We start from the raw sequence: 26,424 nt of genomic DNA on the forward strand, positions 1-26,424 counted from the left end.
ATTCTCTTAATTTAGGTTAGGCACACTAACACGAGCCCTTTGAAAGATACATTTATGAAAAGAATACAGAAATGTTCTTGCATGAGGCCCATTGGCTGTTTAAAATGGACCAGGAACTGGCCACTCCTCATGAAGGGGATGCATTGCACCATTCTTTTCGTCCAACCAAGAGCTTTCCCAAGGCTTATTTTGTGGGGGGATAAAATGTTCTTTTATAATCAGTTTCCTGTGTAGTTTAATTTGATGTTTGTTTTGATGTCCTGACATAATTGATGCGTTTTATGTTTTTCTTAAATGTTTTCAGAAGGGTCTAATTCATTTCTGAAACTAGATGTGCACATTTGTCCCTTTCGTCAACACTGGACATTACCCATTCATATGTATATACTGATCTTGTGCGCAAGTCATCAGTAATGACATCATAGTCATGTGATATATGTATGCTAACTGCTGGATTCCTTGCACCCTTCTTTAACGTACCCACAATCCACCACAGAACCCTGAATGCACACCAACTCCCACAATCCACCACAAAACCCTGAATGCACACCAACTCCCACAATCCACCACAAAACCCTGAACACACACCAACTCCCACAATCCACCACAGAACCCTGAACACGCACCAACTCCCACAATCCACCACAGAACCCTGAACACACACCAACTCCCACAATCCACCACAAAACCCTGAACACACACCAACTCCCACAATCCACCACAGAACCCTGAACACGCACCAACTCCCACAATCCACCACAGAACCCTGAACAGACCAACTCCCACAATCCACCATAGAACCCTGAACACACACCAACTCCCACAATCCACCACAAACCCCTGACCACACTCAAACTCCCCCAATCCACCATTGCTCCTTCCACACCACCAGAAACTGCCTCTGTTTCCTAAACACAATTTCCCACAGTCCCTTCGGTGCAATAATGTGTTATGTAAGTCATGTGAAATCAGTCATGCCCTGGAACATGTATACCTCATGTGTCAGGCACGATGGTTACTAAAAAAAAAAAACATGAAATCCCTTAAAATGCTTATTTTCTACCTGCAAATACGGCTTTAACACTCGGGTAGCGTGGTCGTCCCTCCCCACTCCTGTAAAATCTGTTAACCCCTCTTCTCTTCTCTCCCCCCCAGTCACCCTGGAATGAATGTTTGTTCTCATCCCAAGGTAAGCTTTCATATGGATTCGGCATATGAAGCTTATGTGCATATGTCATTCATTCATTGCCCCAGCAGTGTGGGGGGTGGAGGCAGGCCAGCTCCAGTAGGGGTGGGGGGTGGGGGGGGGGCTCTAAAGCAGGCCTACTCAACTCCTGGTCCTGACTGCGTGCTACAGCACCTGATTTCACTAATTATTTTACCTGCTTGTTTCAGGAAGAATAAGTAAAAATCTGGTGGTGTAGAGCACGGTCGGAACAAATACCCTTCGACACTGCGGCCCCGAGGACCAGGAGAAGCAGTGCTTCTCAAGTCCAGTCCTCGGGACCCGCTTGCCAGAATGTTTATGTTGTAACCAGGTACTCACACACCTGATTTAATGACTGAACCAATCAAAACCACCAAAAATTCCCTTGATTATTGAAATCAGGTGTGTGAGTTCCTGGTTGCAACAAAAACCAAGTTTGGCAAGTTGGTCCCGAGGACTGGAGTTGAGAAGCACTGCTCTAAAGTGATGGGTTTTTGGGGGTGTCTTTGTCTGGTTTGGCGATTCCTCAGCTGGGATGCCCAGAAACTTTGCTAGGCTTATTTTTCTGCCATTGATTATTTTTGTAATGGAAGTCCGTCCTCGGTCAGAGAGTTGGTTTACCTGGCGGAGAGTCCAGGGGTCAGAAAGTAAAAGTGTTTCTCCTGACCATTAACTCAGCTGATGTCACTGATAAGCTCTACCTCCTGGCTGAAGAATTGTGCTAATTAGCTTTTCCAGGCGACTGGAACTGAATGCTAGGGATGACTTTTACTTCCTGAAGCTGGATTGACCACCTCAGGTTACAGAATGAAGGCCCACTCAGTCGGTTGCTAATATAATGCTAATGGCTTATTACGAGCTAAAAGACAAAGCTATGGTATAATTGTATGGAATTATTCTAAATAAATTCTAATAAAGATCCTCATAAAAATCCACGTTTGGAATCCTTGCTCAGCTCACCACCATGGAAACCGTGGATATCGAAAATAGTTCACCAACATTTTGCCAAATAGACCATGCATAACTACCTCACATGTGCTTGATATCGTATATGTACTTCATAACGCCACAGTAGCCTTATGCAAAGTGTGATAGTAACAAACCCTGGTGTAAAATCCAGCTATGACCAGCTTGAAATACCAGCTACCGGATGTTTCAAAATCTAGCTTGAATTGGTCAAACCATGTTGAGTATGACACTGGTCTAACTGGTCACCCTGTTTCAAAACCTAGCTTGAGCTGTTTTTTTTCAGCAGGGAAGGCTCAGTGTCATAGATTTCAGTGGGTTAAGCAAAGCTGTTTCCCTGGTTACCTAGACGCCAGTAATACTACGAGTACCATGATCCACCGAGGTACTTAATTTAGCTGCCATCCAGGTAATTAAAAGCACCGGAACGTTCTGCGGAAATTGCTGACTGGGCCTTTGAAAGACCAGCTTCTGATGGAAATCGAACTTAATGAGTTAACCAATGGACTGCGGCCTCCCAGGATGGGTAATCGTCCACCCCCTTTTTGCGACAAACAAGGTCGTTGCTGCAGCTGTGGACGGTTGCGATAAGTACCGTTTGTGTGGTCTGTGGGCTTGTCCTGTCTGTCTGCCGCATTGCCTTCCTGTACTCCCCCGCTAAATGCTTTCCGTTTCTCGTGAAAGAAACGGAAATTTGTTCCCGCTGAAGGTGAGTAACCTCCGGCCAGACCCGAATAAACGACCACAGATCTCACTAGCTTACTTTCATGGATGCTGGAAGGTCACGACATTTCACCGACAACTTCTCTTCAGCTTCTTTTCGCAGATATTTATATACTTATTTTTTAACTTATGCTGTTATTCCTGCTTACACTGTTTACACTTCACTGACAAAATCCAACAGACATTTAAATGAAAGTAATTAGAAAGTGCTCACCATACTCCAATGAAGGTCTTCTAACCGAAATCTAATCTCAGTGACAAACAATCCCATATTTTTCATTAATATCACAATTAATTTCATCTGCCTTAAAAGTTCTGTCAGACCTACATATGTTCCCTCCACTGAAAATAGCTGATAAGGTTCCTACAAGATTTTAAGTCAAGAATCCATGCTTTTTTAATGTAACAATCAGTACTGATCATTGAAAGTAATTGAAATGCTGGAGTTCTAGAAGACTGGATTAGAACTCTGAAAAACATTTGAAAAATAAAATAAATGCTTTAAAATTTGGGGAACTCCAGACTTGTTGGAACACCAACATGTAGGTGTTACAACACAGCATAGCAACACACTGTAGGTATTACAACCTAGCATAGCAACACACTGCAGGAGTTACAGTACAACACAACTGTAGGTATTAAAACCCAGCGAGTTCTAGAACACTGGGGTAGAATGTTTTTTAAAAAGCCCAATCCTCCGGGGGGTTAAACGCTTAAAAAATTTGGGGAACTCCAGATGCAATTCCCGACACATTTGTCTCACTGAGGTGCTACTGTACGGCAGCCCTTTCCATCTCTGACCAGACCCAGCGTTCCTCTCGCCCCGACCGCAGCCTGACCGCCTTTCTCCTCTCTCCCCCAGGGACCCTCACCTTCTGTGACCTGCTGAAGAGAGGGGTGCCCTTAAATCTGATCGACAAGTGCATGAGCGAAGCCCAAAGCCCTGAACCGGAGAGGAGATGACCGCGCCCAGACCTAAACATCCGCAGTTTAGGCAGAGGAGTTTTGGCTTGACACGCTATCCCTGCTGAGAATTCCGGCCTAAACTGGCCAAAGCTGGTTTGAGACGCTTTTTTCAACCTTTTTAGCTGGTTGCACAACATCGTTGGCTAGTCCACCAGTTTGACCACCAGCTTACTCTACCAGCTTAACCAGCAACCAACCTGCTCCTGGAAGTGCTGAAAAATACACCTCAAACCATCTTCGACTCCCAGCTGGTCTTAGCTGGAGTTATCAACAGGGATGATGGCTAGAAACCATAGTTACCAAGGTGGAATCCTTCCCTCATTGGCTGTTACACCACCTGCATATTTGGAGTGAAGATTTGAAGGGCGGTCCCCTATGAATTAGCTTTGTTCGTAGTGTGGCTTGATGTTCATAATAGTAGGAAATGCTCCCTTTCATGGCCTATTCAAGCTTTTCAAAGATCGTCTGTGAAAAGGCAGGAGGGTAGCTAAATGGTGCCGTTCGTAGGAAAACGAAGCCGCAATTCGGCCCCATATCTTCAGCATTTCATTTCTGGTTCTCATTTGAATTGTGATTTTTCAGTTAGTCTTCAGCTTTCTCTTACAATTACAACAACATTGTGAGTTTATGCACATCTAAAACGTGCATTCATAACTTTGAAGAAACGTATGCTGCGATTGTGCCAATTTTATTACTTTCTGCTGTTCTAAATAACATAGCCGTGATGGTACTGAGGTTTGAACACTTAGGCAAGTAGAAATGTTTCATTTGAATAATTAAGACTTTATTTTCTCCAGTTGCATGACTTGTGTATACAAGTTTCCCCAGTGCCTCCCCATGTCCTCGAGTTATTCTGTTGTGGATGGGGTGGGTGGGTGCTGTAGTTCTTACGGTGCTGTAGGTGCTGTCATTGAGGTTTCATGGCGTAGCCATTACTGATTCTGGTTTAAGAACGGTCACCTCACCTGGGACACGAAAGTGTGCATTTAACCTAACAGATCCCTGTGTAATTCATACTAATCAAAAATAATAAAAAGTGTACATTAAACGTATATACAGAATCCTTTTTCATTGTGAATTGCTGTTCCCAGTACAATTTGTCCACATTTGCTTGCCACCAATGAAGGGATGCCTTGTCTGCTGTTTGTTGTTGAAAGTTTGAGCTGCTTGTCAACAAAATAAATAATAATAAAGCAAAACAAAATTCATTAACTGACTGTGACGAGTGTCAGGAAATGTATTACCACTTCTTCTAGTGTAATTATGTTACTATTTATTGTAAAGGTGGAACTTTTCCTCCAGGAAAATTGCATAATAATGATTATTTAGCAGTTCAGGTTAAGAGTTAGAGGTCAATTTGTTGTAGTTACCGACTGCCTTTCTTATGCCTCCTGACAACACAAGCCCCCATCTTGGATATTATTCACTGTGAGTAATTACACTCCTGCTTCATCTCTGCTCCCATTTCTGCAGTCAGGCAAGTACAAATGTTACTTTTGAATAATTTAAACTATATTTTCTCCACTTGCATACTGTAAATACTGAATCGGCATCAGTTGGTCGTAGAACAGCCCGTGTTTGAAGATTAACAAACCGACGATCTAAAAGCAGCACGCTTCACCAAAAAGCGCCAGGGCCGTCGTGCAGCCCTCTTTTTAAAAACTAACTGACGTTGTTCGGCCTTCAGCTAAAGTTACAGGAGGGGGACGCAAATATAGCACCCACCCCCCCGTGCCACTCCTTATTTCGACCGTCGTGTCAAACATATCGGAATCGGGCCGGTACAGTAAATCCCCACCTGAGTCGCACCCAACATGCTTTCTGGGGCTCCAGTCCTAAACATACACATCGTCACGACAACCATCCCGCTCTTCCACCATCCCCTTGGCAACAGACCAGGCCAGCCGGGGTCAAACTGGCGGGCACTTCCCCCCCACGCTTCACCATGGAGACGCAGAACCACATCCCTGTGCTTATGCCATTTCCCGTATTGCTTTACGTCGAGTTGGGAAAGACCCAAGCTTTTGGTCAATTACCGTTATAGAGCTGAGCTTCTCCTCTCGTGCAATTCATCTGGTCACAGGGCCACAGGGCTGCTACAGAAGTAACTCACCTGACAGAGGGCTAACTTTTCTGCTGTAGAAGAAACTCACCTGACAGAGGGCTAACGTTTCTGCTACAGAAGTAACTCACCTGACAGAGGGCTAACTCTTCTGCTATAGAACTAACTCTTCTGCTACAGAAGTAACTCACCTGACAGAGGGCTAACTCTTCTGCTACAGAAGTAACTCGCCTGACAGCTAGGGCTAACTTCCGTTATAGAACTAACTCATCTGACAGAGGGCTAACTCTTCTGCTACAGAAGTAACTCATCTGACAGAGGGCTAACTCTTCTGCTACAGAAGTAACTCATCTGACAGTGCTAACTCTTCTGCTACAGAAGCAACTCATCTGACAGTGCTAACTCTTCTGCTACAGAAGTAACTCTGGTAGAAGGTTACATGGCCACCTCTTTTGTTAGAAGGTCAGGTCACCTGGTACAGCAGGGATCAGAAACTCACAGGTCCCCAGGGCTGCTGCTGCTGTTCCACCCTCCTTTTACCTGCGTGTCAGGTGTGAAGGCAGCCTGCACTAATCGGTAGCACTAATTACCCAGGAGAATAGAAAAGCAGGGCTGGAATTGGATTTGAGGGTCAGAGATGATGATTCCGGAGATACAGAGACAAGTGGCACAGGGCTAACTGTTGTGGAACTGTTCTGGTGCTCGAAAGGCACAATTGGCAAATTAAAACGGGAAAGAAATGGTGGAAAAATTACTAAAAGCTCCCATTGCACACTTCTCCAGGGTGTTATTTTAGGGCCTGATATTTATAAGATGCTTGTCCATTCTCCAGCACCTCTCATGTTCTTTACCAAGAACAGGCCGTTTTAGTGACCGTGCCTTTAAGGCTCATTGATATCAATGAACCGCTTGTCTGATGGGCTCGCCGTCTGTGCCTAGCGCTCGGTGTCGATGCATGTTTTCTTAATACGGATTCTGTGGACGTATTTCGAGTTTTTAATATTTTCGCAGTGTTTTATAACACCTTGAACTCCTTTACAAGGCAAAGGACATAGCAAGGGAAATGTCATTTTCCACAATATGGGACCTTTAAAAAAAAAAAGAAAAAGAAAAAAGAAATATTCTCTGAGCTGATGGTGTGCGAGGCTGAGAAGGAACCTTGTTTTAGATATGGTAGATATGGTGTCCCAGATGAACAAATAAAAACACCAAAACCAAAATGTGCAGAAAATGCTCTATTTTTTTAGTTTTACTCCCCATTCAGCTGGATGGGTGCGAGACAAACACCGACCATAGAAAAATGAATTTCACATAAATCAGTCAAGGATTTCATGGCATACAATCGCAATCAATTTATGGCATTCAGATTATTATTATTATTATTTTTTTTTTCCAAACGATGCATTCATCAAATTATTTCCCAATACCGTGACCGAACCAGAAACTAAGGAAATGTTAAATTGACATGCTTTGAAGGTCTGACGTTAGTGCTTTCCACAGAACCGAGGTCAGAGCGTCCCAAAGCTGAGGCTGCGGGCCGAAGAAGCGACTGAAATTTAAAAACGTTTTTCATCGTGAAGGTACATCCATGGACGGCGGGGTCGGCTCCCGTGAGGTCGTGCGTGCGAGGGCTGGAGCCGGCGGGATCGCACCGAGACTCACCGAAAGGCACTTGTGTAGAAACAAAACAAAACGAGCAACACACCCTACCCACACACTCCCGTACAGGTGTACACACACACACACACACACACACACACACACACACACACACACACACACCCTACTCGCACACTCCCGTACACGTGTACACACACACACACGCTCACAGACATGTACATGCAAACACAAACGCACATGCACTTATAAACTGTGTGAAAAGAGTAACAGACCCAACCCGCACGCTCTTAAACACACTCACAGACACACACACATACTCACACACCCTACCCGCACACTCCCGTACAGGTGTATACACACACACACACACACACACACACACATACTCACACACCCTACCCGCACACTCCCGTACAGGTGTATACACACACACACACACACACACACACACACACACACACACACCACCTTCCCCTTCTCATTACAATCTCTCACTTTTAAGCCTCACTTATGGAGTCCTTAAGGGCAGGTGATATTGGCGTGTCACAGACGGCTCCCTCTAGAGGTGCACACAGAATTGCGACCGTGCTTTGGTCTCAGGGCAGACTCCATAGGAGACTCAGCACTCCGCTGTTTCGGATCCTGGGGTCAGGGGTCAGGGGTCGAGGGGCGGGGGCAGTGTCCAGCTTCAGGCCCTGTTTTGTGATTCGTCCAACAGTCTTTCGGATCGGGCGAGGATCCACCCCCCAGCCAGGGACGACAGCCAATCAGGAAAGTCTCCGCCCCCTGCCAAAATGTATTTCGGATTTTTCGATCCTCTTCCCTTCTTTTTCCCAATGCCCTCGAGGGTGGGGGGATAGCAGGAGGGACGGATGACAGGTTGAATAGGGGGATGACAGTGATGGAGGGAGGAAGAGAAGGATGGAGAGCGGGAACCACAGACGAGGGGGCCTGTCCGTCAGACGCGCTGGGGGTTGGCCTCCTTGCTGACCCGCCTCCTGGGGAACAGCCTGCGCTTCAGGAGGATCAGCTGAGAGAAAAAGGGGGAGGAGCATGGGTCAAGTGACTGAATCGCAGCACGCTATTGGCCACATGCGCGCACAGCACATCACCCATGACGCCACGTCCCTGATGCGTAATGGCGGTCGCTTTCTCCCAAAAATTTATTTAAAGGCCCACACACACACTTTTCATGTTTTTGACCTTTTCGCATCATCCCGGAGCTATCCATTTGTGTTCCATACTGCTTCAAATAAAACAATTGGAGTTTTGGTGGAAGTATTCGTATTTTAAAGTCTGCTATTTTCCCTGAGTGGTTTGTAAAAGGATTTCCCATGTGACTCAGCATCAGAGCTGACTGCAGGAGGTGGAGGGGGAGGGGTAAGGGACTTTTAAAGAAAACCTACATCGCTGCTCTTTGTGAACGTTTTGTGGGCGTTTTAGATGCTAAACCCAGGAAGAGAGCGCTGATGAGTGTGGGCATTTAAAGGACGAAAGCTTTTCTATTCCTTGGTAGTGTTATATTAAAGACTGTCAGTCGTAACTGGTAAGTATTCAAGCCCTTACATACAGGCCACACTAGAAAACATAAGGTTACTATCCTTCAAGTTGCTACCTGTCGACCTCAGCGAGAGCTTACCTGGGCAGCACATGCTACCTCATACAGAGAACGGACCTGTCAATCATACCGAAGAGGGGCGGGGCTTGTCGCACTAAGCCACGCCCCATGCCTTCTGAAAGGCCAGGAAGCCCCAGGCTCCTCCCTGACACGGCAGCTCATCTGAACTCGACCGACGGACCGGAGACCTTGACCTTCTGGTAGGAAGGTTCTTCAAAAACCTTAGACCTGACTTCACGCTGAGCTGCATGGCTTCAGAAACCTTAGACCTGACTTCACGCTGAGCTGCACGGCTTCAGAAACCTTAGACCTGACTTCACGCTGAGCTGCACGGCTTCAGAAACCTTAGACCTAACTTCACGCTGAGTTGTGCGGCAATGTGAGGCGCTAGCTCTCGCACGCGCTAACAGCAACTCGTGTTACAGATGTGCTCCACAGTGCCCATCTTCCAGTATGAGACTTCCAGCATCACTCTCAGCGGTGACCTTGGTCCAGTTGACCGTAGATCTGAACCCTGTTTTTCCCCCACAAAGATGTGTGAACCATGTGCCCCTCGTAGGCCTGCGCTGCTTCAGTGGAGCTGCGGACCGGAGAGAAATACCTGTTCTGCAAAGAAGGAGATGATGGTGAAGACCACCAGGGTCACCAGCACGCAGTGAGTCCAGAACTTCAGCCTGTCCCTGTACGCACGCCTGTAACACACACACGCACGCACACACACACATACACACACACACACGCACATGCATGCACACACACACACATACACGCACACGCATATGCACGCACGCATGACAAAGTGTTAAAAGGATCGACGTTAGTGATATTCACATAGCTAAAGTTCACGTACGGCCATTTTAAAACCGTGGTGCAGACACACGCGTGTGTACTGTACAGCTGCCGTTACATAAATGCGTCTGTCCGTTTGCTCATATATATTCATAAGCAGTTTGCTGTTGAAAGCCAATGCTTACAAAGCAGATACGCGTTCAAGACGGCAAACTATGTTTGCAGAAAACCGTTCCTGTTGAGCAATTTGAAATACACATTCCACTTTAAAAGCCGTTGGTGGCGAACAGTTTTAAAAATTGCTCAACAGTAGCGGTATGCTGCAAACATAGCCACCAACGCCTTTTTAATACGAATAGATGCGATTTAGGACTAAAGACGGCAGCAAGCTGATTCCTTGCTTACTTGGGATTTATTTTTGAAGGCAAGAACAATTATTACATTAATTAAAGTTTATTATAACTGGCAAATAGTTGTCAACTTTTGTTCTCTCGCCGTCCCCCCCATCAGCAGCCATTTTTGTTCGCTGCGCACTAACGTTACCTTTTCAAACTGTGCGCTAAAGTTAGCCAGCGAACAGAAAACAAGTTTGAATACAGTACAAAAGTCTTAAGCACATGTAAAAAAATTCTGGACAGCAAAGATGCTTTCAACAATAATGAAGTCAACTGTTTTAAATATCGATACATTTATCAGTATAAATGTACTATAAAGAGCAGTGAACAGTCAAAAACGAAATCAAATCAATAATTGTTGTGACTACCAAACTTATTGAATAATTTGGCACAAATCTAATGCAGAATTTTACTGTCTCGCTTGCTTCTAGCTCTCCAGGTAATCCCAGACAGCCTCGATCAAGTTTTTTCATTGGACTATTACTTCATATGTTACTCTCTTAACAAAATGTACTGTAACATTACAGGAAACATTTTTTGGAAAACAAATCGCAAATTTGCTATTTTCTAACTGAGAATGCAGAAACCAAAAAACATTCATTCATTATCCTAACCTGCTTATCCTGAACAGGGTCGCAGGGGTGCTGGGGCCTATCCCAGCATACATTGGGCAAAAGGCAGGAATACACCCTGGACAGGTCGCCAGTCCATCGCAGTGCACACACACCATTCACTCACACGCTCATACCTATGGGCAATTTACACTCTCCAATCAGCCTAACCTGCATGTGTTTGGACTGTGGGAGGAAACCGGAGGAAACCCACGCAGACACGGGGAGAACATGCAAACTCCACACAGGCCGAACCCAGGACCTCCTTCCTGTGAGGCGGCAGTGCTACCCACTGCACCATCCGTGCCGCCACCCAAAAACAACTTAGACCAAATTTATATAGAATAAATCTATCACGCCTAAGACTCTTGCACAGTACTGTATGTTGGCTAACCTTAGGGAACCCCCCCCCCCCCCGGTTACCCACAGTGCCCCAGGGCCGGGCCGTACCATGCCTGCAGCTCGCCCATGTGGAGGAAGCGGTTGCGGTACTCCCGTGGGAGCTCGAACTGCGAGGGGACGGGGAACATGGACTCGTAGAAGTCCCGCAGCACCGCCTTCACCGTGCCCGCGTCCTTGTGGGCGTGGTCGATGTTGTCGTTCAGGCAGATGAACTTCCTGTGAGACAAGGCCCGCGCACGGTCACGGGGGAGGAAGCGCAGTCAAAGAGTGACCAAAAAGTCACACTGAACACACATACTTGCACATATACATGCACATATACATGCACATATACATGCACATATACATGCGCATACACACATACATATACATATAAACACACATACTTACACACACACACACACACGCATACACACACATATACACACACACACATTCATACATTTATACATACACATATACACACATACATACACACAAATACACATACATACACATATGCACACACATACATACACCGATTTTAATACTTCTGTGCATGTCCACATGCCAAACTAACATCAAAGGACATAAACCACATAGACACAGTACAGAATAATGACAGGGACACTTGCTGTGTGCGTGCATCTTAAAAAACGATGGGTGTTACAACACTGCGCTCAGGTGTTTCTGCTTCCAGCCACCTGCCGCCAGTGACACATACGCACCTGGGACAAAGGCAACCTCAGATTTTAACCCAGGCTCAACCAAATGAAGTACGTTAAAATGGTAAATGGTAAATGGCAGGCATATATATAGCGCCTTTATCCAAAGCGCTGTACAATTGATGCTTCTCCATTCACCCATTCATACACACACTCATACACCGACGGCGATTGGCTGCCATGCAAGGCTCTGACCAGCTCGTCAGGAGCATTTGGGGGTTGGGTGTCTTGCTCAGGGACACTTCGACACAGCCCGGGCAGGGGATCGAACTGGCATCCCCCCGACTGCCAGACGACTGCTCTCACTGCCTGAGCCATGTTGCCCCACCAGCTGGGTACTGCAATGTTCTCTTCCTATAGGGAACAGGCGCCAGCCTGGCCACCCTGTAATCGACGTCCACCAGACCTCACCTGGGATTCTTCCTGATGTCATCCAGCTGGCCCACCACGTGAGACACGTTGGTCCGCACCATTTTGAAGGCGATCTCCTCCTCCCCCATGATCTCAAACCTGACCGCAAGAGACGGCTGCTGTCAGTGCAATGCACAAACGGCAACGCGCAAACACACACACACACACGTCAGATAAACGTGCATTGTGAGGACCGCCCCAAACACACATGTCCGATAAACATGCATTGTGAGGACCTGCAGATCTTGGGAGAGAACGAGAGGAAACCTCAGCTTTTGGTGATCCCATGAAACGAAAAGTTGCAGGTAGAGGAACATACTTGTACTTGTTCTGGTCCTTGAAGGCTTTGTGGATGCGCTCTGTGATCGCCTTGCAGTTGACGACCAGTCCTTTCGTAACTGGAGGCTGAAAAACCCACAGAAAACACGCTGTACAATCCAGAGGAAGTACAAGTACCTCATCACCCTCCACTTCAACTCTGCGGTCTCTGCAGGATAACCACCGTCTGTGACAATGACCCCGTGTTGCTGGGAAATGGGGAGAAACCTTGGTTACAGCTTGTTGCTGGGAGGAAAGGGGGCGGGGGCTTACCATGCTGGGGTCGTAGTAGGCCTCCTGGGTGGGGCTGACCATGTGCAGCTGGGTGAGGTTACTGGGAAGGGTCTTTGAGCAGTTTATCAGCATCTGCTCTAAGCCTGTGAGATCCTGTAGGAAACACAATGAAATCCTGTTGGATTAATCTCAGAAACATTAAACCATGTTAGAATGTGAGTCTCGGAAACATTAAACCCTGTTAGAATGTGAGTCTCGGAAACATTAAACCCTGTTAGAATGTGAGTCTCAGAAACATTCAACCCTGTTAGAATGTGAGTCTCAGACATTAAACCCTGTTAGAATGTGAGTCTCAGACATTAAACCCTGTTAGAATGTGAGTCTCAGACATTAAACCCTGTTAGAATGTGAGTCTCAGACATTAAACCCTGTTAGAATGTGAGTCTCAGACATTAAACCCTGTTAGAATGTGAGTCTCAGACATTAAACCCTGTTAGAATGTGAGTCTCTCCCACCCCCAGGGCGGACAGTCCCAGGACCCTGGACCGACCTGCAGGCTGAGGGGCAGCTCATGGATGCGTGTGGCCAGCGTTCGGATCTCGCGGTCGGACAGGATGCCGGAGCGGTCGGTATCGATTTCGTCGAACACCTGGGACACATCCAGCTGCTGCAGGGCGCTCATCAGATAGTAGAAGTAGGAGAAGGCGAACTGCATGTCCTCTGAGTGACGCACCTTATGACAGGACGTCTTATCAAACTCCCCAGGAAACCTGGGATCGAGAGGGAGAGTGGGAGAGAGGAATATTAGCATGTTTTATTAAATGGTACCTGCTCACTATAGTTGAAATGCTTGCGGTGTAATGAACGTTTTCCCCTGGAGCCTCCGGGGGGCGCTGCTCACATGTCCTGCAGCTCCTGCATGACGAGCCGGTCGATCATGTGAGGCATGTGGGCGGGGACCTTGCGGGAGGTGAAGCCAAACTGGCCATTCAGGATCTTGTTGACGTGCCGCAGGGAGTCTGCAAAGGTGTCATGGAGCCTCCGGCCAGAGGGGGCGCTGTCCGCCTGGTAGGACAGCTCTGTCTGCAGGCGCTCCTCCTCCTGCCACACACACACACACACACACACCAGGGAAACGGTGTTCAGTCACTATGCAGTGTGGCCCACTACACGTAGCCAGGGTAAGGCATTAACCAGGCTGTGGACTGTGGTTTGTGAACAGTACTATGTCTCCTGACCTGGAGGGACTATGTCCCTGCACAGGTGGAATTAAACAACAGCAAAGTAGTGCGACTGTCTATCCACAGAAGACACACACACACACACCCACACACACACACGATGCAGGGCTGACCTCCAGCAGGTCTCTGAAGTACTTCCTCCTCTCCCAGGGGAGGAAGCCTCGGTCTGCGGAGATGTAGTGCTGGAGCTTCAGACTCAGGAGCACCCGGCCCCCCGCCCCCTGCCCAGGACCCCCCTCCTGGGGGGCCTCACCCTCCCTGGGCTGCCCCTCCCCGTCCTTAGTCCTGGAACTGCTCCCCACGAGGGCGTTGAGTAGTTTTGGCAGTTGGGGGCTCCTGGTCCCGGAAGGGTGGTCTTTACCGGCCTCGGGAAGCGCTGGAGCATCTCTGTCTGGTTGGTCGTCGATTCGAACCGGGACAGGAGTCGGCAGGACCTTCTCGCTCTCATTCTCCCTCTTGGAGGCCCCGGCTATCCCAGGGTCCTCCGCTCCCATGTCTTTGTAAGGTTTGTGGGCGGCCGGCTTCGCAGGGGGAGTCGAGGCTCGCAGGGCAGGAGTGTCGAAGGGTTGGAGTAGAGCGGCTTTGGTGAGGTTGTATCCTTTCGGGGTGATGTCCCCCATCTGGAGCTTCAGGTCCAGTTGCTGGAGCTCGCTCCGCAAATTGGCGGGAAGCAGAGAGACGTTCAGCTCGGGCACCCTTACCGCCATCGGCCCCGCGCCCAACTTATGGACCCTGGGGCCCCGCAACTCCGCCGGGATGTCCTGGAACCGAAACTCAGGTTCCAGGGTGGGCTTGGGGGTCGCCGTCCCTCCTCCTCCCACCGGGGCAGTGTCCCCGGTGGCGTTGCCGCCGGTGACCGCGCGGGTATCCACGGCGACGGTGAAAGCCATGTTGAACGGGCGGTCGTCCTCGCCCTGGAAGGTGAGGTTGTAGCGGATCTGCGTGGCGTTCATGCCGGCTAGCAGCAGAAGGTGGACCGTCTTCCACTTGTTGGCCACGGAGGTGTGGCGCACAGCAGTGTTGTCGCTGACCTGGGCCTCCGAGACACGCTGGGCCAGCCCCGCAAAGCTGAAGTAGGGCCTGGTCTCACCCACGGGGAGGACGTAGTGGGTCACGTTCCTCCGAAGGGTCACCTTGTAGAGCTGCCCGAAATGATCTGAGGGACACATGGGGGACACATTGAGGCATCAGCATTAGAATGTTCAGTTAAGTCATTCAAATGCCGTGCATTTTGACACACTTAATTATTCCCTCTTTGTACCTTGGAGCTATTTATCATAGAAATGCTCCCCAATTCCAGTACTTTCCAGAGAAAGATATCCACTAGGATTTTCAAGAGTCAAAAAATAAAAAATAAAAAATCACAGATAGCCTGTGTTTCTTCCACAAAGGAACGATTAGGATCCTGCAGCGATTCTCACCTTTCCCACAATCGCCTACGTCGAACCCACAGGACAGCACGTTGCAGGCTTGGTCGCAGAACTTGTCTGCCAGCCAGGAGTTGGCACAACCCTGGTTACAGTAGGACACGCCTCCCATGCCACCTAAGCCGACTCCAAACTGCCAGGGCTGACCAATCCCACCCCCTGTGCCCCCAGCTCCGCCTCCTGCTCCAAACCGGCTGCTCCCCGCCGTTCCTATGGAAACCACACGACGGTGACGTGGAGGTGAAATTAGGTGTGTAAATGAGGAGGGGGTAGTTTGATATCAGGTGTGTAAGTGAGGAGGGGGTAGTTTGATATCAGGTGTGTAAATGAGGAGAGGGTAGTTTGATATCAGGTGTGTAAATGAGGAGAGGGTAGTTTGATATCAGTTTCGTGCAGATAGGTAATGCTCACCGAGGCAGTCTCCTCCATCCCAGTCACAGGCAGAATTATTACAGGCTTTGTCACAGTAACCATCTTTGATCCAGGAGCCGGGACAGCCCTCTGCACAGTTCGGCACAGGCCAGGTGAGGTAAACCTGTACAGACAGTAGACACAGGTGAGATACACCTGTATAAAGATGGATACATCATGGATTCACCAGCAGAGCCAGCCAGGTGGATGCATGGGAGACTCAGATACAGACTGAAGTTAAGTTAACACCAAACTCGAAGCACAGAACATCCCATCCACGAGAGAGGACCCTCCACCCACCTTCTGCCCTTTAGAGTGGCTGTAGAAGTCGTCAGGCCAGACGTCCTTCCCGAACATGACGTCGTCGTTCAGGTAGATGAACTTCTGCGAGAGGCCCGGGATGCGGTGGATGTGGGTCTCAATGGCGGGGGAGCTGAAGGTGGGGAGGTGAGACTCGTTCTGGAATATCTCCTGCGAGGACGTTTCACGTCAGTTCAGCCCGTTCATGGAAAAAGAGTCCAAGTTCAATTCATCAGCTGAAAAATGCCCATAAAGTTCAGGGGTTCAGAAAGTAAAAGTCATGCCATGTGTTTCTTCCACCCATGAACTCACTCATTAGTTCTACCTCTCGACTGAAGAAATGCAGCAAATCCAAGTTATTGGAACAAAATACCGGGGATGACTTTTACTTTCTGGACCTGGATTTTCCCTCTCGTTCCATTCCAGTTCAGTTCATTCAGACATCCGAACACACGGGGGCAAAGGGGAAAGCTCAGGGGTCATATGTCATCGACGGTGCTCACATGGTGCGTTACCACGGTGACGCGGGGGTTGTCCAGGTTGAGCCAGGACGGGATCTGGCCGTTGGTGACGATGAAGACGTGCCGCACCCAGGGGGCGTGTCTCTCCACCGAGCGCAGCGAATAGCGGAGCTCCTCGTTGTCCTCGAAGCGACTGGCCGAGACGTCCTCGTCGTGCCGGGACTGGGAGGGGGGGGCAGGGCGTAAAAACGAAATATCTACCTCTGGCCTCTGACCTCTGCTAAGCTCTGCGCATACCGTTTAATCGCATCTTCATGCATGTTGATGTGGTCAAATTATTAGTACATATTTATCATAGTTACATTTGAAGGCTGCATTATACTGAATAATGGTACACAAATAGGTAAGATATAAATTGTAATGCAAATAGATACACTACGACCATTATTGCTACAACAGCATTGTGGCCAAAGCCATTCTGGACATTCTGTCAAAAACCGCTCCATGAAAATTCAAAGCCTGTGAATCAGAACATGGGATTTCAACAATAGTAGACAATAGTTCGACAATATAGAGCAGAGGTTCCCAAACCTCTCTTCGAGTACCCCCACGCGGTCCAGGAATTTGGTAAATGGCCTTTTTCCAAAGCGCTGTACAATTGATGCTTCTCATTCACCCATTCATACACAGACACTTCGACAGGGCTGGATCGAACCGGCAACCCTCCGACTACCAGACAACTGCTCTTCTCAATGTCACCCAGTTTTCCACCTCAGGAACACCTTCAGGTAGAACACGTCAAACACCAGGACTGGCTGGAGGTACTTGAGGAGAGGAGAACCCCTGATATAGAGTATCTATGGTGCTCATGGCTGAGACAGGAAGTGGCTGAGACCTGGCTGATGGCACTGAGGTCCCAGAACAGGAAGGCGGGGCTAACGGTCAGCTCTTTGCCGTCCAGGGTCAGGTTCTTGCGGGCCTGCTGGGTCAGGTCGGCGAAGTCCTGCGGGCCGTTCAGGTAGAGAAGGGCGATGCTGGCCTCTGAGTACAGCTGCAGCTGGAGCGCAGAAACACAAAAAGTGCAGACGTGAGACTTACGTTATACCTCACAACTGTAGGGGTACAGTACAGTCACGACCGACGAGGTACGAAAGGGAGAAGGATGCAGAACTACAGTGCAGTAGACAGAGAGATGGGGCTATAGTGCAGTAGAGACAGAGAGACAGTACTATTGTACAGTAGAGACAGAGATGGGGCAGTAGTACAGTAGAGACAGACAGGGTGAAAGAGTGACAGAGAGAATGAGGGAGGGGGGAAATGGAGACGGATAAGGAAAGTGGTTGAGAGAGAAACAAGGTGAGAGGGTGTTAGGGTGAGAGAGGGACAGGGGGACGGGGGGCAGGCAGGGTTCCTGGGACCTGTCATGATGTCATTCCTCAGAAAGGCAGCTGTGTGGTGTGACTGAGGATAAGGTTTACCTTGCTGTACCCTGATGCACTATGCGCACACACACACATACAGATTCTCTCTCTCACACACACACACACACACACACACAAATTCTCACATACACCCACCCACACCCACATGCACACACACTTTATTCCGCCTCTCCTGTAACACTATACTTGTGAGGACCTTCTATCCTGTATTCTGAGCCCCTTGCAGAACGCCCATGGCCTTAAAACTCCACATCTGAGTCACTGCTCAGCCCTGTGCTGGCCAGGGCAGAGACAGACCTTTCCGTCTTCACCGCGTTGAGAGGAACGGCCTTCCTGCCCCCTTCACATGCCCATAAATGCAGGTCTCTCTCTCTCTCTCTCTCTGTCTGTCTCAAGGGGGCGAGGGCTTCGCCGCAGTGCCAGCTCCGGCAGACTCAGCGCCCCAGTGTCCCCATCACCTGACACAGGAACGTGGTGCCCCACACGATTCCAATGCCTACAAGCCCATAGCTGTCATAATAAAACAGCAGCTGCTTGCAACAGTCGGAGTGAAAGCATTGTTTTATGCCCTTTGGCAGTCGCAGGTATAGTCCCAACAACCTTACCGTCACTTTCTTCGACAGCCAATTGTGTACAGGCTCGACCAACGACACACAAGCTGGCCTCGCATGGCTTCCACATTCTGCATTTTACAGCGAGTCTGAATTATTTTCTAACGGCCATGTTGCAGTGTATCCCACACCACCTCCATTGCAGCTGCAGTTCAGTCGACTTCTAACTCCTCTTGGAAAATTCAGTTAAAAAATATCTTTTTTAAGTTAACTTCTAGTTGTTGGAGACCGACTGACACACACTGAATGTGCAGAGTCTGAGCGGAGGGATTTCTCAGAGCAACACTCTACTGCCCTCTACTGGCCAGTAACCTGAATTACGCCGAAGTCCGTGGTTTGGCATTTCTGAGCAGAGACTAATCACAGATCTTACTTGTTTGATCTTGCTGGTGACGGTGGATGGCAGTTTGGCCCTCAGCTGCTCCGTCTCCTTGAAGGAAGGGGGGAAGCCACTTAGGTAGGCAAGGGTCTGCATCCGCACCAAGCCTGGGGCCTCCTTATCTGTAGTCTGAACAAAGGTCAACAAAACTCAATTTCCCAGGGGCCTTTGCACAAGACTCATTATATACCATGGTGAACCAAGGAGCCGATACCCTAAAACAGGGACCATACATGTCTCTATTGTGTAACAGTGGTACGATGGGGCTGTTTTCTACAGGACTGAACAAGTGAAGGGGGAAGCTAAGAGGATGGGGGGAGAGGGAGAGTGGAACAGCAGCAGGGATAGAGGTGAAGGAGAGGGGAATGAGAGGAAGGAGGTGAATCATGACTCATGGCACTCACCAGGTAACCGCGGGAGATGGTGCGTTTCAGAGTGACGTTTGGCACGTCTGCATGGGCCTTATCAGCTGAGAGAGCAGACAGAGACAGGGTTATGCACAGCATCAGAATGGACGTGTGTGCGTGTGTGCATGTGCCTCCACTGTACCGTCACTGTGTTAGTGGAACAGGTGTACTGTACCTTCACTGTGTTAGTGTAGTGGAACAGGAGGACTGCACCTTCAGTATGGGAGTGTAAGAGCAGGACTGTACCTTCAGTATGGGAGTGTAAGAGCAGGACTGTACCTTCAGTATGGGAGTGGAACAGCAGGACTGTACCTTCAGTATGGGAGTGGAACAGGAGGACTGTACCTTCAGTATGGGAGTGGAACAGGAGGACTGTACCTTCAGTATGGGAGTGGAACAGGAGGACTGTACCTTCAGTATGGGAGTGTAAGAGCAGGACTGTACCTTCAGTATGGGAGTGGAACAGCAGGACTGTACCTTCAGTATGGGAGTGGAACAGCAGGACTGTACCTTCAGTATGGGAGTGGAACAGGAGGACTGTACCTTCAGTATGGGAGTGGAACAGCAGGACTGTACCTTCAGTATGGGAGTGGAACAGCAGGACTGTACCTTCAGTATGGGAGTGGAACAGCAGGACTGTACCTTCAGTATGGGAGTGGAACAGGAGGACTGTACCTTCAGTATGGGAGTGGAACAGGAGGACTGTACCTTCAGTATGGGAGTGGAACAGCAGGACTGTACCTTCAGTATGGGAGTGGAACAGCAGGACTGTACCTTCAGTATGGGAGTGGAACAGGAGGACTGTACCTTCAGTATGGGAGTGGAACAGGAGGACTGTACCTTCAGTATGGGAGTGGAACAGGAGGACTGTACCTTCAGTATGGGAGTGGAACAGGAGGACTGTACCTTCAGTATGGGAGTGGAACAGCAGGACTGTACCTTCAGTATGGGAGTGTAAGAGCAGGACTGTACCTTCAGTATGGGAGTGGAACAGGAGGACTGTACCTTCAGTATGGGAGTGGAACAGCAGGACTGTACCTTCAGTATGGGAGTGGAACAGCAGGACTGTACCTTCAGTATGGGAGTGGAACAGCAGGACTGTACCTTCAGTATGGGAGTGGAACAGGAGGACTGTACCTTCAGTATGGGAGTGGAACAGGAGGACTGTACCTTCAGTATGGGAGTGGAACAGCAGGACTGTACCTTCAGTATGGGAGTGGAACAGGAGGACTGTACCTTCAGTATGGGAGTGGAACAGGAGGACTGTACCTTCAGTATGGGAGTGGAACAGCAGGACTGTACCTTCAGTATGGGAGTGGAACAGCAGGACTGTACCTTCAGTATGGGAGTGGAACAGCAGGACTGTACCTTCAGTATGGGAGTGGAACAGGAGGACTGTACCTTCAGTATGGGAGTGGAACAGGAGGACTGTACCTTCAGTATGGGAGTGGAACAGGAGGACTGTACCTTCAGTATGGGAGTGGAACAGGAGGACTGTACCTTCAGTATGGGAGTGGAACAGGAGGACCGTGACGCTGGTAGCAGGATTGCGGGGCTTGCCGAGCTGCAGCAGCTGTTTGGCAGGGGTGAAGGAGGGCGAGAGGGACGGCAGCTCCTTCAGGGTGACGTTGGCGGGAAGGGCGGGGTCCAGCACCAAGACGGGCGCCACAATGCAGTGGGACAGGAGGCACTCAGGCTTCTCACTACAGGGGAACGTTAAGAGAACATCAGGGCAACATCAGGGCAATGTCTCGGCAAAATCCGTACCTATGTACGTATCCAATAACATTAAGGACCAAAGCTGCGCTGCTGCTGCAATTTAATTTCTACATTTCAGTACTACGTTGTTCTACATTCTGTCGCGTGACCTCAGCAAACATCTCTACTGTCAATCTGAATCCTTGTATTGAGCACAGCCATTTACTGGCTATGTTCTTCACTGTATATCATGACACAAATGGAATGATTTTTTTTTTTTTTTTGTGAACCAGCATAATTCAATTCCAGTTTTTTTCCAGAAGTCACCAAGATGCATTACAGAGCAGCAGAAGAGCAAACGCCAGACCTGAACCCCCAAAATGGCCAAAAGTTACTGTGAGCACACGACTGCTGCGTCTCTACAGTGACTTCTCTGCCCCTTTATAGACTTCAACGAAAACTCTCAAGTGTGAACACGCCCCAAACTCCCATCAACCACATCCTGAACAATACCCCCTTCCTCCACTGACCGATGTCACACTAAACTTTAACCACGTCCTGCTTCCTGTGGTGGGGAGACTGCAGGGCCGCCCAAGCCAGTTTGTATTCGCCCCTCGCCCCCTCATTGACAGCCGCTGACGTCTAGCGTGCTGCAAGCTCACCTCTTCTTGGGAGCGTCGGTAGTATCGCTGGCGTTCTTTCCCAGTCGTTCCCTACGGAAGGAGGAAATGATTACACGCTGTCTGTGCTGCTTAACAGCATCAGTGAGTGCTACACTGTCTGTGCTGCGCAACAGCGTCAGTGAGTGCTACACTGTCTGTGCTGCGCAACAGCGTCAGTGAGTGCTACACTGTCTGTGCTGCGCAACAGCGTCAGTGAGTGCTACACTGTCTGTGCTGCGTAACAGCGTCAGTGAGTGCTACACTGTCTGTTGCGTAACAGCGTCAGTGAGTGCTACACTGTCTGTGCTGCATCACAGTGTCAGTGAGTGCAACACCGTCTGTATGTCTGTGCTGCGTAACAGCGTCAGTGAGTGCTACACTGTCTGTGCTGCGTAACAGCGTCAGTGAGTGCTTTATCGGTGCATGTCCTGCCCTATCTGTGTGACACACTTGTGTGTTTCAGAGTACTGTTGAATTCAATTAAATCAATTAAATTTTATTTGTACAGCGCTTTTTACAGAAGACTGTCACGAGACACTTTACAGAGTTAGAGAACACTACAGAAGTGAGCAATAATTTATGTGTATCCGCATTAGTGTTTAATAATTACAGGGTAACAGCATAAGTATGTAATAATCAGTGTGTAACAGTATACTGATGTGCAGTGCTGACAAGTCAGAAACAAAATGGCCGATCAGAATCCACCCGCGGTAATTGCACTGTGCTGCTGTACCTCCGTGCTCTCAGCTCCTCTTCCAGATGTTCCCTCACAGCCCGCAGCTCCTTCATCAGGTTGGTGTCTGTGCCATTCACCCAGGTGTATACCACGTCAATGGGCATGGGCAGGCACAGGCTGCGGCGGGAAGAGCCAGCACAGAGCAGCACACGTTAACACAGCACAGAGCAGCACAGGTTAACACAGCACAGAGCAGCACAGGTTAACACAGGACATGTTAACACAGCACAGAGCAGCACAGGTTAACACAGCACAGAGCAGCACAGGTTAACACAGCACAGAGCAGCACAGGTTAACACAGGACATGTTAACACAGCACAGAGCAGCACAGGTTAACACAGCACAGAGCAGCACAGGTTAACACAGCACAGAGCAGCACAGGTTAACACAGGACATGTTAACACAGCACAGAGCAGCACAGGTTAACACAGCACAGAGTAGCACAAGTAAACAGTACAGAGCAGCACCATGACGACATGAAAGGCAACTTATCCTGGCAAAATGGCAACATTACAACATTTTTTGTTGAGAGCTGTGATCAACAAACTGAATCTACAACAGGGGTGCCCAATCATGTGCCATGGAGGGCCAAGAGTATGCAGGATTTCATTCCAACCAATCACCACACGTGATTTCACTAACTCCTCCCTTCCTCAGTCCTTCTGTGACACACGATTGGGCACCCACAGCAACACGGCCACTAGGGGGCAAGACTCTGACTGCAGGCATCAGGAGAAGTTTAATTCACCAATCCATGCCTATTCACTGCATGTCAAAAGTCACATCAGCTACAATACAGGGTTAGTGCTACAATTAAGCCCCGCAGAATTGGATCTGAACCCTGCAACCCCTTCACTCCACCCCATAGCCCCACATATACACTGGATTTACTTATGGGAAGTAGCACAACTGTCTCTCCTGTGTGTGGCCTTGTGGCCTTTGCACGCTCCAGCACTCTGTGGGGAAAGGACTCACCGGTTCTGAAAGGATTTCCCAGCCACATTGTCTCTATAGGAGTCAAACAGCACATGATACTGATCCCTGCTCCATTCCACCAACACCTGCAGGAGAATTACTTCATCAAACAACCAACCATCTGTCCCAGCACTTGTCCCTGGTTATGGGTATGCACTTTGTTGTATGTTGCTCTGGATAATCTGCCAAATGCCTATAATGTAATTTAATGTAATTTGCCAATATGACTGCAAATATCTGAGAAACACGCCTTTCGAGAAGTATGGCTAACTGCTGAAGAACTGAATATTCTTCATTCCTACATCGTGACTCATAAAGTAAGAAAAGCTATTAATTGCTATTAAGGAGACCTGTAAATTACCCTTATTTTGACGAATTATTTATTTTCAGTTTGTTTCCACATAAGAACGTTGTCCGAATTTACACTGCCTGGTAAAAGTGACCCAATTCCTTTTTCTTTTCTTTTTTTTCATGTGCCACAGATCGGTTATGTACTATGAATGTGCAAACAGGGAAAAACATATGGAATCTGATATTCTCTGATGCGTTTCGGGCGTCAATTAAATGTGAAAATAAATCGGATATTAATCGGATATCTGCCAAGGCGACAATCGTCTAAACAGATAGATTGGACGTCACTGAAAACACATTTTAATGACGTATAACGTTACTTTCACGTGCAGAACTGGCAAAACACAGTGGAAAAACTTTTTCCAAACAACGTTAAATGTTAGTTTTGTAAATTGCTTTAGCACCTGGCTGATAAGGGCACAAGGTTTGTACATTTTTTGTTTCACATTGTAATTAATGTTGCGTGTCATTTTAGTGTATAGTTTTGTTTGATTTATAAACGAGCGTTTGAAAGCTAGGAATTCATATTCGCTCACTGCATCGCAGATTTATACGCGCTGTTTACAAGTGAAGTAAATGCTGTACAATTTCAAATGATTTTTGCTTTCATTGCATTATAAGCTACATTTTGCAGTATTTGATATTGCATAATACATTTAAGTAGCTCGATTGTAATGGTTTTATCGGTTTCAACTTTTAGCTGTTATAGTGTGTTCATTGAGCTAAAATATATGTAATAATTCCAATAAACACTTTCTGAACCATCAGCTGAAAAGTTAGACCATCTATCGGTCAGGTACGCTACAAGACCCTTTTAATGTTGAATGATGGATGATGTACACTCCTAACGATACATTATGTAAGAAATGTCAGAAGGAATATGCTGTATTCAAAAATACTTCTGGCGATTGTTTTCAAATCTGTAGCCTACACACAATGTGGTAAATAATTCCTGTTAAAACATATTTCATGTTTAATTAATTAACAGCTAACAGCTAAAATCAGTGTAGCTAGTAGTGTGAAGACCTGGTCACGGACGCTGTCACATTTGCATCAATAGACAATTCAAATACCAAGCAAATGGAAATGAGTCAGACTTGCATTGTGTTGAAAGGTAACGTCAGATTACCACACGTCACAGACAGTTAACAAACCATATGTCATATTGGTTAATTGCATACATTACGCGGCACAAAAACAAGGCAAACGTTAACTGAAGGCATATATGGAACCATCAACTCGCAAGCGGAAACGACTAGGCTACATGTAAAGTAAATTGCGAAACATTCACGTGACGGAAAATGTATAGACTTAAAAAAAAAAAATTAATCCATAATGAGGTTACAGACGTGGCTTCACAAAACAGCTCGATTGAAGCTGTCAACAACTGTTGCAAAATGCAAATGTAGGTACAGTTATCGCAGTTCTGTGATGGTAGGAATAGCTAGATTGCTAACGTTAGCCAACAGCTAGCTGGCCAATAAGTAACCACACTTCAACACGAAGACGTGGAGTTGGAAGGTCCAGGGTCCCCTGGATGTTTCGGTAGATCACTTGAATTCGGAGTCACTCTACTAACCTCCCCAAACTGAAATGCAGACACGATCATGAGGACAAGACCTCCGAAGCAAAGGTAGAGCCCATATCGGTGAGACAGGCAGGTGTAGGTCTGTCTCTGCAGCAGTTTCAGTACAGAATTGATAAGCACCATGGCTGTCCTCAGCGATCCATGCCTTCATATCCATTCACCATTTGCGCAAGACGCGTTACGTGGATGCCAACATATAAGAACGCAATATTAGCGAGACGCATATGTTATTGCTGTGTGACTGTCAAACTCATGACAGCCCCAGTCCGAATGTCTTACTTCCTCAGTGGCGCCGATGATGACGAACACGTCATTGCAGCGCACATAGAACATATTAGATTTTTTTTTCCACACAGTGCCCTCTACCGTCTGGGAGGCTTACTGCTTCCATAAATCTTCCCGGTAATTTACGGAGCAGTCCGGAAGCATTTGGACAGTGTTACAATTTCTGCACTTTTGGTTATGTATTCAGCACATTTGACGTGAAATTAAGGCGCGATTATGATTTTACAGTGCAGACAGCCACCTGTAATCTGAAGGTATTTACATCCATATTGGGTCATTTTAGCGGGTCAAAAGTAATTGGACAGTTGGCTTCTCGGCCAATATATCTGATTACTTGGGTATATTCAATTGCTTCCTTAGTTCTAGTTTAAGAAAATTTTCAGTATCTAGCGTTGATTCTAGACTTTTGATTGCCTTTGGAGTC

The 26,424-nt window shown here is 47.9% G+C and overlaps 2 protein-coding genes across 5 annotated transcripts in view; one reads left to right on the forward strand and one right to left on the reverse strand.

Annotated features, from left to right (window-relative positions):
• The window catches only part of LOC133118919 (myosin-binding protein C, slow-type-like), a 55,296-nt gene extending 50,531 nt beyond the window's left edge, over positions 1 to 4,765 (forward strand). Inside the window, exons 31-32 of one of the 2 annotated variants that reach the window (XM_061229220.1) lie at positions 1,156 to 1,189; positions 3,759 to 4,765. In XM_061229220.1, the coding sequence (XP_061085204.1) occupies positions 1,156 to 1,169 (14 nt within the window). In that variant the 3' untranslated portion in view covers positions 1,170 to 1,189; positions 3,759 to 4,765. The remainder of the gene's footprint in view (positions 1 to 1,155; positions 1,190 to 3,758) is intronic. The other variant, XM_061229221.1, reaches the window with a different exon arrangement.
• A 2,381-nt stretch (positions 4,766 to 7,146) lies between these two features.
• On the reverse strand, positions 7,147 to 26,002 carry gnptab (N-acetylglucosamine-1-phosphate transferase subunits alpha and beta). Of its 3 annotated transcripts, XM_061229216.1 has the most exons (21): positions 25,707 to 26,002; positions 23,777 to 23,862; positions 22,799 to 22,918; positions 22,066 to 22,116; positions 21,206 to 21,408; positions 19,703 to 19,767; positions 19,293 to 19,427; positions 17,762 to 17,923; positions 16,909 to 17,088; positions 16,406 to 16,576; positions 16,106 to 16,229; positions 15,689 to 15,904; positions 14,381 to 15,423; positions 13,928 to 14,127; positions 13,577 to 13,796; positions 13,066 to 13,179; positions 12,794 to 12,879; positions 12,475 to 12,573; positions 11,408 to 11,575; positions 9,764 to 9,854; positions 7,147 to 8,574 (listed from the first exon to the last, which is right to left on the reverse strand). In XM_061229216.1, the coding sequence occupies exons 1-21, from the start codon at positions 25,836 to 25,838 to the stop codon at positions 8,503 to 8,505; spliced, it is 3,738 nt and encodes a 1,245-aa protein (XP_061085200.1). In that variant the 5' UTR covers positions 25,839 to 26,002; the 3' UTR covers positions 7,147 to 8,502. The 3 variants fall into 3 exon arrangements, with proteins under 3 accessions (XP_061085200.1, XP_061085201.1, XP_061085202.1); XM_061229217.1 differs by lacking the exons at positions 21,206 to 21,408; positions 22,066 to 22,116; positions 22,799 to 22,918; positions 23,777 to 23,862; positions 25,707 to 26,002 and adding an exon at positions 20,018 to 20,039; XM_061229218.1 differs by lacking the exons at positions 21,206 to 21,408; positions 22,066 to 22,116; positions 22,799 to 22,918; positions 23,777 to 23,862; positions 25,707 to 26,002 and adding an exon at positions 19,985 to 19,999.
• Between the last annotated feature and the right edge of the window lie 422 nt (positions 26,003 to 26,424).

Source organism: Conger conger, chromosome 19 (assembly GCF_963514075.1).
Source record: "Conger conger chromosome 19, fConCon1.1, whole genome shotgun sequence".
NCBI lineage: Eukaryota > Metazoa > Chordata > Actinopteri > Anguilliformes > Congridae > Conger > Conger conger.